At 57.9% G+C, this 19370-nt stretch overlaps 1 protein-coding gene across 6 annotated transcripts in view; it reads right to left on the bottom strand.

Moving 5' to 3' along the window:
• Positions 1–256: 256 nt before the first annotated feature.
• Positions 257–19370, bottom strand: part of ZFR2 (zinc finger RNA binding protein 2) — a 67216-nt gene continuing 48102 nt past the window's right edge. Inside the window, exons 8-19 of one of the 6 annotated variants that reach the window (XM_031660117.1) lie at positions 19119–19276; positions 17653–17772; positions 16923–17062; positions 15520–15628; positions 14390–14580; positions 12994–13165; positions 10805–10943; positions 7308–7402; positions 6808–6903; positions 4856–4967; positions 3704–3801; positions 257–2334 (exon numbers count right to left, since the gene is read on the bottom strand). In XM_031660117.1, the coding sequence (XP_031515977.1) occupies positions 2158–2334; positions 3704–3801; positions 4856–4967; positions 6808–6903; positions 7308–7402; positions 10805–10943; positions 12994–13165; positions 14390–14580; positions 15520–15628; positions 16923–17062; positions 17653–17772; positions 19119–19276 (1607 nt within the window). In that variant the 3' untranslated portion in view covers positions 257–2157. Of the gene's footprint in view, positions 2335–3685; positions 4968–6807; positions 6904–7307; positions 7406–10804; positions 10944–12993; positions 13166–14389; positions 14581–15519; positions 15629–16922; positions 17063–17652; positions 17773–19118; positions 19277–19370 lie in introns of those variants that run through there. The other 5 variants (XM_031660116.1, XR_004180417.1, XM_031660112.1 and 2 more) reach the window with 5 other exon arrangements.

The raw sequence follows: 19370 nt of genomic DNA, 5'->3' as shown, positions 1-19370 counted from the left end.
ATGGGAGACGTTGGGACGGGTGATTCTCAGCCGGTGTGTCTGTGTTCCCAGGGGACCCTTGTGAGGGGACAGCCTGAGGATGCCCATGCCTTGGGGAGCAGCCACTGAGCAGTGCCAGCCCCTTGGGCCCCTCCCAGTCCACATTCAGGCTGCAGTTTCTGGGAGACCCCCACCCAGGACCCTGAGAAGGAGGTGAAGAGGCCAGCATTTGGGGTCACCTACATCCCACGGGAAGGACGGCATGGCTCACACGGAAGACAAATGATTTCCTTTATTTCCCCCGCCTCCCAGTTTCCAGGTAGCTCTACAAAGACATTGAGACAGAGCCACACGCAGGCTGTCCTTCAAACACGGAGAAACAAAACCAAGCCAGTGGCTGGAGCCCACATATGCCCAAAGGTGGACTCTTCTCATTCAATGCCACTGGGCAGCTGGCCATAAAAACTGACCAAGCGGGAGGTTTGAACAGGTTGGGGTGGGGGCTCAGAAGGGGGTGCCCTCACATCCGTCAGTGCCAGGAGGCGCCTGCCCACCATGGCCAGCATCCATAGGACGGCGGCACCTCCCCGGGTCCCCCAGGCACGGGTCCTGGGCCCTGCTCCCACAAGGGGGTATTTGGGGACCCCCTGCCTCAGGGCCAGCCGAGGCGTACATCAGGGAGGGAGGGAGGAAGGATGAAAGCTAAACTCCAGGCCTCAGCGACACATGGCAGAGCAGGTTTTCTCTGTGAAAGGCACTCAGTGGTACAGGGCTCAGGGCAGGTGGGGGTGCCTCTGGGCTCCAGGTCTGACTGTCGGGCACAGCTGTTCCGGGGGGAGGCCCAGCCAGGATCCTCATCGCCCGTTGGCTGTGTCCACCTGGCCCTGTGGCCCTCCCAACAGGGGACAAGCCTGGTTCAGGCCCTGCTGACACCCCGGTTGTGGAAGTGTCTGTTTGGAGCAGGCTGGGCTGGGGACGCGGGGATGCCAGCTGGGTGCTCCCCTGGGCTTGTCCTGCACACGTGGTAGGGCCCCAGAACAGGGCCTGATTTCAAATCCATGCCGCAGAGGCATCCAAAGAAAGTTTGTTTGTTTGTTTGAGACAGGGTCTCGCTCTGTAACCCAGGCTGGAGTTCAGTAGTGCAATCTCGACCCACTGCAACCTCGACCTCCTGGGCTCAAGGGATCCTACAGCCTCAGCCTCCTGAGTAGCTGGGACTACAGGCTTGGGCCACCACATCTGGCTAATTGTTTGTAAAGATGGGGTGTCACCATATTGCCCAGACTGATCTCAAACTCCTCGGCTCAAGCGATCCACCAAGCTTGGCCTCCCGAAGTGCTGGGATTGTAGGCATGTGCCACCACGCCCGGCCCAAAGGAGGTATTTTAAATTCACCCCTTCCTAAACCAGGTGAGGTTAGAGTCAGCAAGAAACTCCCCAGGTTAGAATCTGCTTGCTGTACTGCTGGCCCACCTGGCCGTGGGGGACCAGGCCCTCCAGGACGGGGTGCTGCTCCCGGGGCTGGATGGGCTCATTTCTCTAACAATTTAAGCACAAATGTTAAAAAAAATTTCTTTTAAGTGACAAGGTCTTCTTCTGTTCCCCAGGCTGGAGTGCCATGGCGCAATCACAGCTCACTGCCCTCCTGGCCTCAAGGAATCCTCCAGACTCAGCCTCCCTACTAAGTAGCTGGGACTACAGGTACACACCAACACTCCAGGCTAATCTGTGTGTGTTTTTTTTTTTTTTTTTTTTTTTTTACTAGAGACAGGGTTTCGCCATGTTGGCCAGGCTGGTCTTGAACTCCTGACCTCAGGTGATCTGCCCACCTCGGCCTCTCAAAGTGCTGGGATTACAGGCATGAATCACTGCGCCTGGCCACCAACCACGCCAAGCTGATTTTTAAAAATATTTTGGAGACATGGGGGTCTCACTCTGTCATCTAGGCTGGCCTTGAACTCTCAGGCTCAAGCAACTCAGCCTCCCAAAGTGCTAGGATTAAAGGCATGAGCCATGGTGCCCGGCCTGAAGCACAAGTGTTTTAAAAGAAACCTACAGAGCGTTACTCAAAAGGAAAAGACCGTCGTCCAACGTCAGGGATGATGCTGCCATTGGTCAGTGGGCACACGTCCAGCAGTGCAGGGATGCGAAGGCCCGCAGGCTGGGGAGGCAGGTGGCTCACACGAGCCCCTCTCCATCCCGCTGGCCCCGCTTCTTCTCCCCTGGGCCCTCCTCGGCCTCGCCAGGTCCCCGCTGCCTCTTCCGGAAGCGGGCCCCAAGCCGGTGTCTGGGTGGCAGGAGATCCATGCCCAGGACCTTGTGGGTCTGCCGGAAGGCCAGCATTCTCAGGGCGTGCTGCGGGGCACATACAGCCCATCAGGACCCCCGCCCACCCTGCTCCCCGAGTGCTGAGGACACAGAGGGGCTGGCATCTGTAGCCACTAGCAGATGGGCCAGGCCTATCCTGTGTCCCTCGAGACACTCCCCCTACCTTTTTTTTTGGAGACAGAGTTTGCTCTGTTACCCAGGCTGGAGTTCAGTGGCGCAATCTCAGCTCACTGCAACCTCCGCCTCCCGGGTTCAAGTGATTCTCCTGCCTCAGCCTCCCAAGTAGGTGGGATTACAGGCATGTGCCACCACATCTGGCTAATTTTGTATTTTTAGTAGAGACAGGGTTTCACTATGTTGGCCAGGCTGGTCTCGAACTCCTGACCTTGTGATCCGCCCGCCTCGGCCTCCCAAAGTGCTAGGATGACAGGTGCGAGCCACCCGGTCTGGCCGACACGGCTTCTTACGACTGCTGAGCTTGGGCCACCGCAGGGCCTGAGGAATTTTCACTTGGTGCTAGCTGACTGCAAGAACTGTCCCAGGAGGCCCCCCACTCCACTGACCGCCAGCTCTTTCCACCTCACTGCAGGACCCCACATCCCGCACCGCGAGTCATTTCACTGATCCCTTTAAAAGCAAAATTCAGAAACGTCAGACCCGCTGTGGTTGGGTTTTCGTGCTGCTGGGAGATTTTTCTTTTTTTTTTTTTTTTTTTTTTTTTTTTTTTTTTTTTTTTTGAGACGGAGTCTTGCGCTGTGTCACCCAGGCTGGAGTGCAGTGGCACGATCTCGGCTCACTGCAAGCTCCGCCTCCCAGGTTCACGCCATTCTCCTGCCTCAGCCTCCGAGTAGCTGGGACTACAGGCGCCCGCCACCACGCCCGGCTAGTTTTTTGTATTTTTAGTAGAGACGGGGTTTCACCATGTTAGCCAGGATGGTCTCGATCTCCTGACCTCGTGATCCACCCGCCTCGGCCTCCCAAAGTGCTGGGATTACAGGCTTGAGCCACCGCGCCCGGCCGAGATTTTTCTTATAAACAAATTTGCAAACAAGGAAACCACAGGTGAGGGCTGGACAGGCCGAGCCGCTGGCTACAGCTGGGCTTCTAGGACCATGGTCAGCGATGTGGAGGGAGGACAGTCCCTGCCCGTGAGACTTGAGGTCTGGGCCTCGTTGCAGTGGTGGCTTTGGCTCTGAGCTGCCAGCCCCATGCCACCATGCCAGGCTGGCCCTGTCCCCATGCACGGTCCTGCCACCTACAGGCCACCCTCCTGTTCCTGTACATCTCAGTGGGAGGGAGAGAAGGTGGAACCTGGGCCATTTCGGGGAACACTGCACAGCTGCAAGCTGGAGCTGGGACCTGGGTGTCACCCCTGCCGTGGACTTGGCCCTCCTACCTGGGCGCTGGCGGTCACGTCTTCCCGCTCTTGGAGGGTCATGGGCTCGAGGGCGTCTGTCTGGTCTCTCTCGCAGGGATCCTGGAGTCCGGGCCCATCTTTGTGAGGGGGAGTGGGAACAGCAAAGGCGGCGAGAATGCCCTCGTGAAAGACGGTGACAGGGCCGTCCCTCGACACCATGGGGCCCCAGGGGCCCGTGCAGAGGGCTATACTTGCAGCCTCTGACCCTCAGGCCTCTCTCAGCAGGTCAGGGTTTCACCCGGGCTCATGGGGGAGTCCTCCCAGCCCCTCAAAGCCCGTTGGGCTGCCAGCACCTCCTGGGCTTTGTGTGTGTGTGTGTGTGCACCCGTGCATATGCACATGTATCCTGATGTGTGTGTCCATGTGGGCCCATGTGCGCCCATGTGCCCATGCGTGTCCATCTGTGCACGTGTGTGCCCATGGGTGTATGTGCATGTGTGCCCGTGTGTGCACTCATCTGTGTGCATGCATGTCCGTGTGTCTGTGCATGCATTCATGTCTGTGTGTGCCCGTGTGTGCAAGTATGTCCATGCATGCCTGTATGTGCACTCATGTCCGTGCGTGTGCGTGTGTGTGTGCGTACCCACACGTGTGCTTTACATAATGGCTCAGGCAACGGGCCCAAAGCTTTAGGCTCCCTTTTCACTTGATATCCTATGTCACTAAAAATGACTCAAAAACACCCTTTTCCGTATCTGACCGCCACCTCTCACACGAGTGTGTCCTGCCGCGTTCTCTTCCCTCTGCTGGTGTAGAATGCACTGTGCTGGGCAACTCTGCGCCCCCTGTCATCTGAGCTCCTGGCTGTTCCCTCTGGATAATCTTTGGAGGACAGGCGCCGGGGTGGCTCTGTGCCGCCGCCGGCGGGCGTGGCCACTAGATAACATAACCGTTGTCTCCTGGGTGGAGGCTGAGACCTCCCTTCGGGGACCTGTGTGTCTGTGCCCTGCGTGCAGGGTGGTGTCCTCCATGGCCGTGGCCCTGTCTGCCTTCCTGCTGGGAGCATGTGTGTGTCGTGGGCCGCTCTCGTGCCTGGGCTGGACACTTCCTCTGTGTCTGTGACCCCAGCTGTTTGTACCACGGCCATGGGTTTGCTGCCCACCTTCTGGGCCCTCTGGCCCGGCGACTGACCTGTCAGGAGCGTCCCGGTGGCCACGCACTCCAGGACTCGCCTGACCGCGTCCCCAGGGCCCAGGGGCCCCGCCGCACTGCTCACAGCCTTCTCCACCAGCAGCTCCATGGCCTGGTGGGGACAGAAGTGGCTGCTGTGCTTTTGGGGGGTGCTGCAGCCCCTGTCTGCCCGGGAGGTCCTGGGGTCCCTGGGATAGGAGGCCCCCTCAGCTCTTTCTCTAACTCCCACCACCCACTGAACTTCCTTGAGGAGACTGGCCATTAAGTGTCTGCCACCTCCTGGCCTCCCAGCCCACCGGGCTGGTTTCTTTCTTTTTTTTTTTTTTTTGAGAGCAGAGTCTTGCTCTGTCGCCCAGGCTGGAGTGCAGTGGCGCAGTCTCGGCTCACTGCAAGCTCCAGCCTCCCAGGTTCAGGTGATTCTCCTGCCTCAGCCTCCCATATGGGCTGGTTTCTCCATCCCTCCAAGTTTCAGTTTCTCCAGTTGGTCCACAGTAACATCACACACACCAGTGTCACGTGCACTGTCTGCCGCGTGGAGCCCGCCTCAGCTGAGGGGAAGGAGCCGCCCTACCCCACCAGCTCCCGTGTAGCCCAGCTCCCAGGCAGGAGGGATGGGGAGCCAATGCTGGCCTCCCGCGGCACTGTGTGGCGCCTCTTCCAGCCACAGCGAGCAGGTCAGGAACACAGGTTTTCTCCACGTCGGGACAGCCGCCCGCTGGTCACCCAGCACGGAGCTGGCTGCTGTGACCTCCTCCCAGCAGTGGAGAAGACGTTTCCCCCAAACAATGGGTGTGAAAGGCCGGGTGTGGTGGCTCACACCTGTCATCCCAGCACTTTGGGAGGCCGGTGGTGGATCCGAGGTCAGGAGATCGAGACCATCACAGCTAACCACGGTGGTCAGAAACCCGTCTCTACTAAAATACAAAAATTAGCGGTAGTGGGCGGGCACCTGTAGTCCCAGCTACTGGGAGGCTGAGTAGGAGGAATGGCATGAACCCAGGAGGCGGAGCTTACAGTGAGCGAGATCCATCCTGCACTCCAGCCTGGGCGGCAGAACCAGACTCTGTCTCAAAAATGACTACAAAATAAAAATTAAAAGAGACTTAATCTCTGCCGACAAACCACAGCCTCTGCACCCGCTGCATTCTGGGCGCTGGGCGGGGTGGAGTGTGGATAAGAAGAACCGCGGGCAGTGCGGGGACCTGACAAGACATCACTCCAGTGTGGCATGGGGGGACACCACTGCAGCGTGGCATGGGGGACACCACTCAGTGTGGGGATGGGGACACCACTCCAGCGTGGGATGGGGGCACCACTGCAGCACAGGATGGGGGACACCACTGCAGGTGGGATGGGGGACACCCACAGGGCAGGGGAGGAGGCTGGGTGTGGCTGGCTGGCTTGTGGCTGGTGGAGAAGGTCTGGGGACTGGATGGGTTCCTGGGAACCTCTGTGGGGGCATGGGCTTGGGGCCTGCTCCGCAGACCTTGTGTGTGGGGGGTTCTGCTGCTTCTTCTCCCTCCTCTTTCTACCAGGATAGGCGGGGGGTGGTGTTAGAGCCACAGGGGGTCTCCTCTCCAAAGCAGGTGGGTCTGGGCTGGGTCACCCAGAGGCTGGTGTGCAGCCAGGATGGGGAGTCCAGCTTCCGCCCCTCTGCCTGGGCCCCTCTGCCCTGGTGCCACGAAGTCGGGCAGACACCGCACATTTCCCTGGCCGGTGCCGCATTTTCATGCGAGGTTCTGGGTTTTGAATAATGGTAGTCAAATGAGGCTGTGGAGAGGGCCGTCTCCCCCGCCCAGGGGACCTCAGGGACTCCCACGGCCTCTCTTGAGTGCTACGTCTCCCGCCGGCTCCCTCACGGGAAAGGGTTTGTCTCTCGACCTGGGCCTGTCACGGCCACGGAGCCCCTCGGGGGTCCCAGTGGAGGGCTGGGCTGCCAGGCACTGCCTTACCCAGGCTGGCAGGGCTGCCCAGGTGGGCACACGCCGGCAGAGGTCCCTCAGGACCCTGATGACGATCACGCATGGCTGCAGGCTGCTGGCTCGAGCCTTCGGGGGAGAAGCACACGGTTCACTTTCGGGGGCTCACACGGCCACATGGTGTGGCGTCGTGAGCATGAACCCCGGGGAGGACAATGGGGAGCCCTGGCGACCTCTAAGGTGGCAAGTGGAAGCAGAGTCCACTTCCAGATGAGTCCGGTGCCACCAGGCCATTGAGTGGCCACGGGACGGCAGCGTCCCCACCCCCAGGACAGCACCCACTCCTTCCACGTTTCCTGACCTCATCAGCCAGGAGCCAGCGTTGGTTGTCAGCCAGGAAGCTGATGGAGGGCGTCCTGGTCTGCGCTGGGAGCCCATGAAGCTGAGGCGGCCACGCCGGCTCAGGCTGGTGCCTCTGAGACACGTTCCTCAAAGTCACCCCTCTCCCCCTGCTCCACCCCTGCCCCCCTGACCTGAAACCACCGGGCATGACGGAGGGCGGCCAGGGACTCGAGGCACTTCTCGGAGCTCAGGACATCACCTGGGTCAGCCTGAGGCTTCTCCACGCCTTCTAGAAGAAAAACCTCAAGGTGTGCGGGGAAGGCACCTTATCCCGCTCTGCTGCCGACGGGGTGAGGGGCTTGGTTTGGGTCCCTCAATCCTTTCTTTTTTGAGACAGAGTCTCACTCTGTCACCCAGGCTGGAGTGCAGTGGCACGATCTTGGCTCACTGCAACCTCCATTTCCTGGGTTCAAGTGATTCTCCTGCCTCAGCCTCCCAAGTAGCTGAGATTACAGGTGCCCGCCACCACATCTGGCTAATTGTTACATTTTTAGTAGAAACGGGGTTTCACCATGTTGGCCAGGCTGGTCTTGAACTCTTGACCTCAGGTGATCCTCCCACCTCGGCCTTCCAGAGTGCTGGGATTACAGGCGTGAGCCACCACGCCTGGTCTCAATCCTTTAGGCCTCGTTTTATCCATCTGGGGAATGAGGGTTCCTCCCAGATTGTCCTGCTAAGACACAGTGAGGACCAGACAAACCGTTCCTGGAAAAGTCATCATCTGGGAAGTTCTGAGCTTACCTACTGCTACTGAGGGATTTCAGCCCTGACGCTCTCGCTTAGCCGATGAGGGTGAAGATGGGAAACTAGGAATTAAGCCAGATTTCTAGAAACTTCCACATGCATCATGAAAAGGGAGAAAGTGGGTCAGATTTCAACACGTCCTGTTGTTGACGACAATGGCCCCAGAGTCTGGGAGAGATGTGGGTCCCTTTTCCGTCCCGGGTTATTATTTTCCTTCAAGAATATTTTTCTCGGTTGGGCGCGGTGGCTCACACCTGTAATCCCAGCACTTTGGGTGGCCAAGGTGGGCGGATCATGAGGTCAGGAGTTCAAGACCAGCCTGGTCAACATATCGAAACCCTGTCTCTACTAAAAATACAAAGATTAGCTGGGCATGGTGGTGCACGCCTGTAATCCCAGCTCCTCGGGAGGCTGAGGCAGGAGAATTGCTTGGTCTCGGGAGGTGGAAGTTGCAGTGAGCCAATATCGTGCCACTGCACTCCAGCCTGTGCGACAGAGTGAGACTGTATCTCAAAAAAGATAAAAAAAGAAAAAAAAAGAATATTTTTCTCAACTGGAAAACAGTGGTTCATTCCTGGAATCCCAAGCACTTTGGGAGGCTGAGGCAAGAGGATTGTTTGAGCCCAGGAGTTTGAGATCAGCCTGGGCGACATGGCGAGACCCTGTCTCCACAAAAAATAAAATTAGCCGGGCATGATGGCACACACCTGTGGTCCCAGCCAATGGGGAGGCTGAGGCGGGAGGACTGCTGGAGCCCGGGAGGTCGAGGCTGCAGTGAGCTATGACTGCACCACTGCGCTCCAGCCTGGACTACAGTGACACACCAAAAACCAAAACAGGATATTTTTCTTATTTCATTACATACAACACTGTGGGAGGGCCTGGTTCATTTAGGTTAGGGGATGGTGCCCAGGTTTCCCACTGGTTCACAACCATCCCCGCTGATCTGTCAGGGAAATGACTCCTTTGGGGCAGAGAGGGAAATGGCAGAGGTATATATGAGGAACGGTTTTGTTTTTTTTTTTTTTTTTTGATGGAGTCTTGCTCTGTCTCCCAGGCTAGAGTGCAGTGGCGCAATCTTGGCTCACTGCAACCTCCGCCTCTTGGGTTCAAGCAATTCTGCCTCAACCTCCTGAGTAGCTGAGACTACAGGCATGTGCTACCATGCCCAGCTAATTTTTGTAATTTTAGTAGTGATAAGGTTTCACCATGTTGGTCAGGCTGGTCTCGAACCCCTGACCTCAGGTGATCTGCCAGCGTCGGCCTCCCAAAGTGCTGGGATTACAGGTGTGAGCCACTGAGCCTGGCCAAATTTTCTTTTTTTAGAGATGGGGTCTCACTACGTTGCCCAGGCTGGTCTCAAATTTCTGGGCTCAAGCGATCCTCCCACTTCGACCTCCAAAAGTGCTGGGATTAGAGAGGTGGGCTGCTGTGCCTGACCTAGAAAGGGAGTTTTAGAAGCTCACCTCCCACCCACCACGCTGGGCCTGGGGAGGGGAAGTGGGGGCAGGAAAAGGCCGACAGGAAGTGCAGTTTCCTGGGGGGTGGCTCACGGGTCTTCGGTCGCTGATCAGTCCTCACAGGATTTCCGCTCACTTCATCACCCACCCAAGCCAGGAAAGAGCCGCTGTCTAGTGGCCGCCAACCCTTAACCCGCCCCCACCACGGCGCCACTCCCCAGCCTCCTCCGCATTTGTGTCAGAGCCTTCGGCTAGCGCTGAAAGGCACTGTCTTCCCCACACTGTACGTTTTTAGATGACTATTTGCGAGGACCAATCGTGGCTTTCCATTTAATGATTCAAAGGCTCTTCTTAAAAAAAAAAAAACAAAAAAAAAAAACTGAAGCTTTAAAAAACAAATTGGGCCGGGCGTGGTGGCTGACGCCTGTAATCCCAGCACTTTAGGAGGCTGAGGTGGGCAGATCACCTGAGGTCAGGAGTTCGAGACCAACCTGGCCAACCTGGTGAAACCCCATCTCTACTAAAAATACAAAAAAATTAACTGGGTGTGGTGGCGCACACCGGTAGTCCTAGCTACTCGAGGGCTGAGGCAGGAGAGTCGCTGGAACCCAGGTGGCGGAGGTTGAAGTGAGCCGAGATCGCGCCACTGCACTCCAGCCTGGGCGACAGAGCAAGACTCTGTTTCAAAAAACAAACCAACAAAAAATACCAAATCGATGGGAAAGAGAAACCTCAGTAGGTCATGGCCCTCGGTTATGACCAAAAAAGATTATAAAGGGGGTGAAAGATGATAGAGTTTGGAAAACTGCCCTAGAGACTGTTCTGGAAGATTCCACAGCTGGCTGAGACTTCGGGAGCAAAGACGTGCAGTGTGTTACCAATGGCTGCCTCCGCTGTGGCTGCTGGCCAAGACCCTCGCTGCCCCCAGCCTGGCGAGCCCCTCACTCATCCTCCCAGGCCTGGCAGGTCTGGCTTTAAGCCCCCCGATCCCCCAGGTTCCTAATCAGTGGTACTGGGACCACGGTGACTGACGGACAGAGTCAAACTGAGCTTCTACTGTGACCCGGGGGAAATGGCTCAGACCTGTCTATTGCCGCTGGGGCTGGTGTCGCCAGGGCCGGAGAAGCAGGTGCCAGCCCTGGGTCAGGGCAAGAGAGGGGACACGGTGTCACTTGCCCGAGCACGGCCCCTGCAGCCAGGCTCTAAGCCCGTCTGACGCTGTCACCGACTCGCCTCCTCTGCTGCCCGGAGACCCAGCTCTTGTGTGACCCATGGAATCCTCGGGGGGACACCAGTGCTGGAGTGTGGCTGCTGTGGCATTTCCTGCTCAGCGCAGAGGCGGACACTGCCCCAGGCCTGGGTGTGGGGAGCGCCCTCGGGAAGCGTGTGGGGGACAGTGGTTGGAAGGAAGGGCTGGGCCGCACCTGGGTCTGTGGAGGGGTCCTCTCGCATCAGGGGTGAGGTGATGGATACGGTGACCTGCATCCTGGGCTCCTCGCAGGAGGAGATGACAATGTTGGCTTCAGGGTCAGAGGAGACCTCATACTCATCCTCGGTCACCATCTGGGAGGGATAAATACAACACAAGGCCACCTTACTGCAGCCCAGATTCATGTGTAAATCAGCCAGGACGTGGTTGGTGTGTGTAAGTTAATCCTGTCGGGTCTCCCACACTTGCTGCCTGGGTGCCAGGCCCTGTGCCCTGTGTCTGAAACCTCCAAGTGACCAAGACACAGCTGCAGACCTCCAGGAGCACACACATGTAGAGATATGTACAGACAACAGACCCTGTGATATAAGGAGCCTCCATATGTAAAGAACACCTATAATTCAATAACAAGAAGATCAGCAATCCAATAAAAAATTGGTGAGTGAAGGAACAGATACTTGGCAGAAAAAGAAACACAAATGGCCCTTTTTACACAATGACACACATTACCCCATAGTCAGGGAGGAGTAAATTAAAACTAATGAGATGCCACCATCTCCTGTCGGAAGGACATAGTTCAAGAGGTCTGTGTCACAGTCTGCTCTTCCTGTCCATGGTCATCACCCTCCATGCGGCCTGTGCTCACACCTGAGCCTGGCCTCCCACCTGAAACCCACCTCTCTCCCCTCTCTCCCTGATCTTCCATCCCTTCCCTTCTCAGGGCCTCCCTGCTGCAAGTCAGCCCCCAGGGGCTCTGTTGACATGACTGGGGTGGAGGCTGCCAGCTTCCCCATAGCCTTAGCCATTCTCATGGTACTCAGTTATTGTCTCTGCCACCGGGCTGCAAGTCTTCCAGAAAGCAGGGGCTGTATCTGTCACGCTGTAGCCACTGACATGTTGTAGGTGTGCAGGAAATGTGAGACGCCATCATGGAAGTCAGAGCATGTCACTCCCCTGCTCAAAACCCTCCCGCCTCCCCACTTCCCTGAGAATGCAATCCTAGCTCCTGGTATGGCCTTCAGGCCCAGCTTGATCCAGGCGCCCCCTCATTCCCTCATGCCCACCCCTCCTTGCTCTGGGCCTCCTGCTTTTGGCCTCTGCAGGTGCTGGTCCTTCTATGGGGAACACTGTCTCCCTGACCAGGCGCTGCCCATCCCCTGGGCATCCAGTGTCCACTGGAAAAGTCAAAGGAGTAAGGCTGAGTTATCCCAGGGATGGTGACAGACGCTCAGGAAGAAGGAATGACTCTGGGGACTAATTTTTCATTTTTCTTTCTTTTCTTTCTTTCTTTCTTTCTTTTTTTTTTTGAGACAGAGTCTTACTCTGTGGCCCAGGCTAGAGTGCAGTGGCACGATCTCTGCTCACTGCAACCTCTGCCTCCAGGGCTCAAATGGTTCCCCTGCCTCAGCCTCCTGAGTAGCTGGGATTACAGGTGCCCACTACCATGCCCGGCTAATTTTTCTATTTTCAGTAGAGACACGGTTTTACTATGATGGCCAGGTTGGTCTTGAACTCCTGACCTCAGGTGATCCAACCGCCTCAGCCTCCCAAAGTGTTGGGATTACAGGCATGAACCACCATTCCCAGCCCGATTTTTCTTTTTAAACCTAAGATGATCAATTTAAATCCTCCAGTGTGAGAAGAGTATATGAAAATTCTCTAGAGGAAAAAGTTCAGTTGACATCTCACAGCCCTAAAATTGAAATTGGGTTTTTGCCTTTTCTTACGGCTTCCTAGTCATCATCGCTGCAAATGTTTTCTGTGCAGCTTTAATCATCATTTACTTTTTTTTTTTTTGAGACGGAGTCTCGCTCTGTCGCCCAGGCTGCAGTGCAGCAGCGCAATCTCAACTCAGTACAACCTCCGCCTCCTGGGTTCAAGTGATTCTCTCACTTCAGCCTCCCACGTAGCTGGGATTACAGGCATGAGCCACCAGGCCTGGCTAATTTCTGTATTTTTAGTAGAGATGGGGTTTCACCATGTTGGGCAGGCTGGTTTCAAACTCCTGACTTCAAGTGATCCACCCCCCTCAGCCTCCCAAAGTGCTGGGATTCTGGATGTGAGCCGCTGTGCCTGGCTTAATGCTTCTTGTATCTTAAAGTCGTTTAGTAACAGAGGTTCACTGCGGGGAGAGGGCTGGCAGCCAGATGCCTGGAGCAGCGATGGGCGGGGTCCTGACCTTACCTGGAGCTGCCGGGGCAGCTGCTGGGCGATCCTCCGCAGCAGGCTGTGCGTGGGCTTCTTGGAACAGAGCAGAGCGAGGCGCACGTTCCTGTCCCCACGCAGGAGGAGGCCTTTCGCCAGGATGCCCACCCGCATGACGCCTTTCAGGACCCGAGCCGGGGGGGCAACGCTGCTGTGGGGACAAAGCCACAGACGTGAGCCGTCAGTGGAGAGACGCGGGGTACCCCAGCTGCCTCGCTCCTGAGCGACAGGGACCCTGCCATTTGCAGAGCCCCTCTGTGCCTCGGCATCCTCATCCATGAAATGGGACCAGGCGACTCTGTGGGAGGCGCTTGCGGGATGAAATGAGACACCGTGAGATCCATCTTGGTGGTGCTGTCACCGGGCATGCGTCGGAGTAGCCGGGACGAGTGGCCAAACCCACGTTTTCCTTCCCCATGAGCAAACGCTAAGCCCCAGGCCCGCCCTGTGAGGTCTGATGGCTCCAGCGTTCACGGACTCTGTCACCCTGTTGTTTCGGCTCCACATGGTTCAAGAGAGGACAGAAAGCAAGGCTGCATTCTGCCTTTGCTTCACGGGGGTTAAGAAAATTCACAAACCTAGACCGGGCGCGGTGGCTCAAGCCTGTAATCCCAGCACTTTGGGAGGCCGAGACGGGCAGATCACGAGGTCAGGAGATCGAGACCATCCTGGCTAACACGGTGAAACCCCATCTCTACTAAAAAATATTTTTAAAAAACTAGCCGGGCGTGGTGGCGGGCGCCTGTAGTCCCAGCTACTCAGGAGGCTGAGGCAGGAGAATGGCGTAAGCCTGGGAGGTGGAGGTTGCAGTGAGCTGAGATCCGGCCACTGCACTCCAGCCTGGGCGACAGAGCGAGACTCTGTCTCAAAAAAAAAAAAAAAAAAAAAAAAAAAAGCAACAACATGGCAATTACTTAGACGACGTAGGGACCTTCTCGCTTCCTAAGAGTCACAGGGGTTTGGAGCTGATTCACACGGGTGCTCAGTGACACAAACCACTCTGATTACTCAACTACTCCCCAAGGCGGAGAAGTCTGTTCAGAATCACGCTTAGCTTCCTTCTGCCGATGAGGAAACTGAGGTTTACAGAGACTGTCAGTCCCTCATGAACGACGTTTTTAGATGCGCCTTCAACAGCAAAAGGGAACGCAGAGGCATTAGAACCGCATGGACCACCCGCTGCAAACCAGCCTCGTTTGGTGCCAAGAAGCTCTGAGACCTGGGGAACTTCCCCCTCCCAGGGCTGGAAAGCTGCCGCGGGCCACCGAGGGCTGAGGGCCCATCAGAGCTGGGGGTTCCTGCAGGGTCTCGTCCCGAGGAGCTGACCTCTGTCCTGGCTGAGAGCTGGGCCCCGGGGAAGGGGATCTCCAATGACCTGCGCTTGCCGCCCTCTTCCTCTCCGCTGCCCTGGTCCTCCTCGGCCAGCGTGTCAGACACCAGCTTGAGGGCCCGCTCGGCGTGGGACACGGCCCTCTGCACGGCGAGGAGCTCCTGCTCCGTGGGGTAGATGGTGGCGTGCTTGCACATGACGTGCCGGTCGTCGCTGGATGCCGGCCGCCGCCCGGGCTGTGGGGAGAGGCCGCACGTGTCAAGGCTGGGCTGTGGGGTCCCTTGGGGAGTGCTGGACAGGCGGGCAGGTGGGGGCAGGTGGCCGTGGCCAGCCGGGTTACCAGGCAGCAGCACAGCCAGGTGAGAATCCAGTACACACAGAGAGCCCCGGGGTGGGGAACAGGGAAGTGCCTGGGGCTGCCCCTGATGGCTGCAGGAAGCTTGGGTCTGAGCGAAGGAATAGGGGGGAACCTCCGCCACCTTTGGCCATACTTTTAAATTTCCAGACCAGAGGCTTTTGAGTCAGCCTGGAAACCCCTTTCTCACAGCAAGGTGCAAATCTGAGGTTCTCATTGAGGCTGGGCGCGGTGGCTCATGCCTATAATCCTAGCACTTAGGGAGGCTGAGGATCACCTGAGGCCAGGAGTTCCAGACCAGCCTGGGCAACATGGTGAAACCCCATCTCTACTAAAAATACAAGAGAGCCCGGCATAGTGGCAGGCGCCCACAGTCCCAGTTACTTGGGAGGCTGAGGCATGAGAATTGCTTAAACCCAGGAGGCAGAGGTTGTAGTGAGCCAAGATTGCACCACTACACTCCAGCCTGGGTGACAAGTGAGACTCTGTCTCAAAAAAAGAGGTTCCCATTGAACCTGGACACTCGGGCCGCGGGGACAGGTTCCTCTGAGAAGAGACAGTAGTAGCCACAGAGGCACGAGGCTCCCCAAGGGAGGCGACCACCCGGGGCTCCAGGAAGCAGAAGGGTTCTCTGTGGCCCAACGGTAGGGGCTGGGGCGCTGGGGCTCCCATCTGTGGAGTGAGGGGGTCCGGGCCGTGGAGCCCCATCCCCTGAGTACTATATGGGAGTGTGGGGAGGTCAGGTCCTCCTAAGGAGGTGTCCGCTGCCCCGGGGGGTGTGAGGTTGCCCACATTTGCACACACAGGAAGCTGTACCTACCTGGAGTTGGGCGCTGGTAGGTGGCTCCGGCCTGCCCATGAGCAGAGAGTGGGCCCAGTCGGATGGTGCGTGGGGCGGCATGTCCTGGGAAGGCTCCTCCTCCAGCCGCCTGCAGGACCGAGACAGGACAGAGCATGGTCAGGCCAGCAGCGGCCCTGAGCTGGGGGCACATCAGAGACGCTGGGGCCTCATGCTCCCAGCAAGGAAGGCAGGGCCGAAGCTTTTGCTGGGGCTCCGCTGCACTGCATGGGCGCCTGCAGTATGCACAGAAGACTGAGGCTGGGAAGGCTGGTGTTGGGGGGAACGAAACACCCCTTAGGCAAAAGAGGCCCAGCCTGGGCAGCCGCAGCCTTCAGGAAGTCCTGGTCCCCTTCCCAATGCAGACCTGCTGCTGCTGGACACACCAGAATCAGATGTTACATCAGAAAATGCTCTGGGATGGACACAGGGGACTCCAGAGGTCAGGGACACTGGGACACCGGGGGTTAAGGGGACACAGGAGACACTGGGGATGAGGGGACACTAGGAGATCAGGGGGACACAGGGGACTCCAGGGATCAAGGGGACTCAGGGGATACCAAGGGTCAGGAGACACAGAGACACCAGGGGACACAGGGACACCAGAGTCAGGGGACACCAGGGTTCAGGGAACGCAGGGGCATCAGGGGTCAGGGGGTCACAGGGCACACCAGGGGTCAGGGGGACACCAGGGGTCAGGAAAACACAGGGGACTCCAGGGGTCAGGGGTCACAAGGCACACCAGAGGTCGGGGATACAGGGGACACAAAGGTCAGGGGACACAGAGGATGCCAGGGGGCAAGGGGACCCAGGGGACACTGGGGGTAAGGGGTCACAGAGGACACCAGGGGTCGGGGGACCCAGGGGACACCGGGGGTCAGGGAGACACAGGGGACACCGGGGGTAAGGAGTCACAGGGGACACTAGGGGTCAGGGTACACAGGGACACCAGGGGTCAGGGGACCCGGGGCCACCAGGGGTAAGGGGACACAGAGGACACCAGGGGTAAGGGGTCACAGAGGACACGAGGTGTCAGGGTACATAGGGACACTAGGAGTCAGGGGACACAGGGGTCGGGGGACACAGGTCACCAGGTGCCTCTAGAGCCGTGCGGTCCAGTGAGTTGGCAGGCAGTGTCCCTGCGTCTGCAGAGGCGCCTGGCACCCACATGTCAGGTCTGCACACCACTGTGCCTTTGCCTGTCTGCTCTGGAACCCTCTCTCGCTCCCACACCAGGACGTGCCCACTGCCTGGGCACCCGACTCCCCCCACTGCCTGAGAGCTCACACGGGGGATCCCCATAATCTGCAGCGGCGGGCGTCTGGTTCCACGCTGGACCTGCCCTCCCTCAGCAGGCCCCCTTGCCAAGACCCGCAGCCGGGCACCTCCTCTCCACGTGCCAGCGCCGCAGTTGCTCCAGCCGCTCCTCCGCCAGGTGCCGCTGCTTCCTCATCCGCTCCTCCAGGAGCTTCCGAGCCCGGCTGCTGGGCTCCGTGGCAATGGGAAGGTCTGGGTTCACTTTCTTCTGGAAAGGAGAGGCAAGGCTCTGAGAGTAGGGACCTTGCCTTAGACAGGGATGCCGGGAGGGTCTTGGGGTGCAGGGAGAGGCCCAGAGACTAGAACTGTTGGGCTGAAATCTCCCAAAGCCTTTTTTTTTTTTTTTTGGAGACGGAGTCTGGCTCTTGTCTCCCAGGCCCACGTGCCGTGGTGTGGTCTTGGCTCATTACAACCTCCGCCTCCCAGGTTCACGCCATTCTCCTGCCTCAGCCTCCTGAGTAGCTGGGATAACAGGTGCGTGCCACCACATCTGGCTAATGTTTGTATTTTTAGTAAAGATGTCACTATGTTGGCCAGGCTGATCTCTAACTCCTGACCTCAAATGATCCGCCCACCTTGGCCTCCCAAAGTTCTGGGATGACAGGTGTGCGCCACCGCACCCGACCCAAGATACACTGTTGAGACGTGGAGCAAGACTTTGAAAACACAGAAAATCACCCCACCCTCTTAAGTTCATGGGATCACACGGGCAGAAGAGGCCCGACCAGAGGCCTCCCAGCGCCGGCCAGGGCCGAGCACACCCCGGACGGGTGTCGGGGCTCCCCCTGCTGGACGCACCCGGTACTGCAGCCGGTGCCGCCGTCCCCTCACGTGCAGGTCCTTGGCGTTAAGGTCGTTGAAACTGCACTCACACAGCTTACACTGGAAGCGAAGCACTCGCCCTTCCTCGCTGCACACCTGAGACACAAAACAGCCGCACGCACACCAGGCACGAGGCCGGGGGGATGTGAGATGCTACCAACGCCAGGTCGCTGCGGAGCCTTCCTCCTTGCTGGTCATTTTATGTATGTATGTATTTTCAGAGACAGGGTCTTGCTGTGTTACCCAGGCTGGACGGTAGTGGCTCCATCTCGGCTCACTGCAGCCTCAAACTCCTGGGCTCAAGCGATCCTCCCACCTCAGCCTCCCGAGTAGCTGGGACCACAGGCATGCACCACCATGGGAGACGGGAGGATTGCTTGAGCCCAAGAGTTCAAGACCAGCCTGGTCAACATAGTGAGACCCCATCTCTACAAAAAAATAATAATAAAAATAAAAAAATTAGCTGGGAGTGGTGGCTCACGCCTGTAGTCCCAGCTACTCAGGAGACTGAGGTGGGAGGATTGATTGAGCTCAGAAGTTTGAGGTTGTAGTGAGCCATGATGGCACCACTGCACTCCAGCCTCAGTGACAGAGCAAGACCCTATCTCTTAAAGAATCCCAGGCCTTTGGCCGGGCGCGGTGGCTCAAGCCTGTAATCCCAGCACTTTGGGAGGCCGAGACGGGCGGATCATGAGGTCAGGAGATCGAGACCATCTTGGCTAACACAGTGAAACCCCGTCTCTACTAAAAAATACAAAAAACTAGCCGGGCGAGGTGGCGGGCGCCTGTAGTCCCAGCTACTCAGGAGGCTGAGGCAGGAGAATGGCGCAAACCCGGGAGGCGGAGCTTGCAGTGAGCAGAGATCCAGCCACTGCACTCCAGCCCGGGCGACAGCGCGAGACTCCGTCTCAAAAAAAAAAAAAAAAAAAAAAAAAAAAGAATCCCAGGCCTGCAGTCAAGGCAGAGGAAACCCAGCCCCGCCTCTTTGGCACGCGCAAGGCCAACCAGGGTCTGAACTGCCGCTGGCCCGGGAACTGGCAGACCTGGCCCGGGAGCTTGGCTCCACTGCTCACTAGCCTGGCTTTGGCAAGTCCCAAGATCCCCCAGGCCCAGGAAAGGAGCTGGATGGAAGGGCCTCCAACCTCCCGGGGAGCTTTCTACCGCCCGGAGCCCTTCCACCTTCCAGACAGATTCCCTGTTGGGAATGCCTCGGCCTGTCTCTGGCCCTCACGAGGCCATATTCATTTCCTGTTGGTATCCGAAATCTGGCACCCAAAGTGTCAAGCAGGTCTTGAACGGGGTTTGGTCTATGGAGGTCTGGCCTGTGCAGCTCGGGAACGGGGATGGGTCTGTAAATCCCACTGGGAGAAGCCGGGTGACGTCTCGAAGCCTGACCCATGGGAAAGTCCTTCCCTGACCAGGGCTTGACAGCCTCGGCTTACCTCCTCCACATATTCTGGGCCCACTGGCTGCGCATCAGAGCAGCCCAGGGGAGCTTCCTCCGAGCCTCCTTGGGCGGGTGCTCCAGGACCCTCTGATTTGGGTTGGGCTGTTCTCCCCCTCTGGGGTCGGCAGCCTGCTATCTGCAGCTCAGGAGGCCCTGAGGAGAAAAACCATGTCACTGACACCCTGTTCCAGGAGAAAGCACTGTGGCTGCGAACCAGCCAGGTGGCATGGGGTAGAGAGCCACCCAG

Source organism: Papio anubis, chromosome 20 (genome assembly GCF_008728515.1).
Source record: "Papio anubis isolate 15944 chromosome 20, Panubis1.0, whole genome shotgun sequence".
NCBI lineage: Eukaryota > Metazoa > Chordata > Mammalia > Primates > Cercopithecidae > Papio > Papio anubis.
This window is presented reverse-complemented; position numbering and strand designations above follow the sequence as displayed.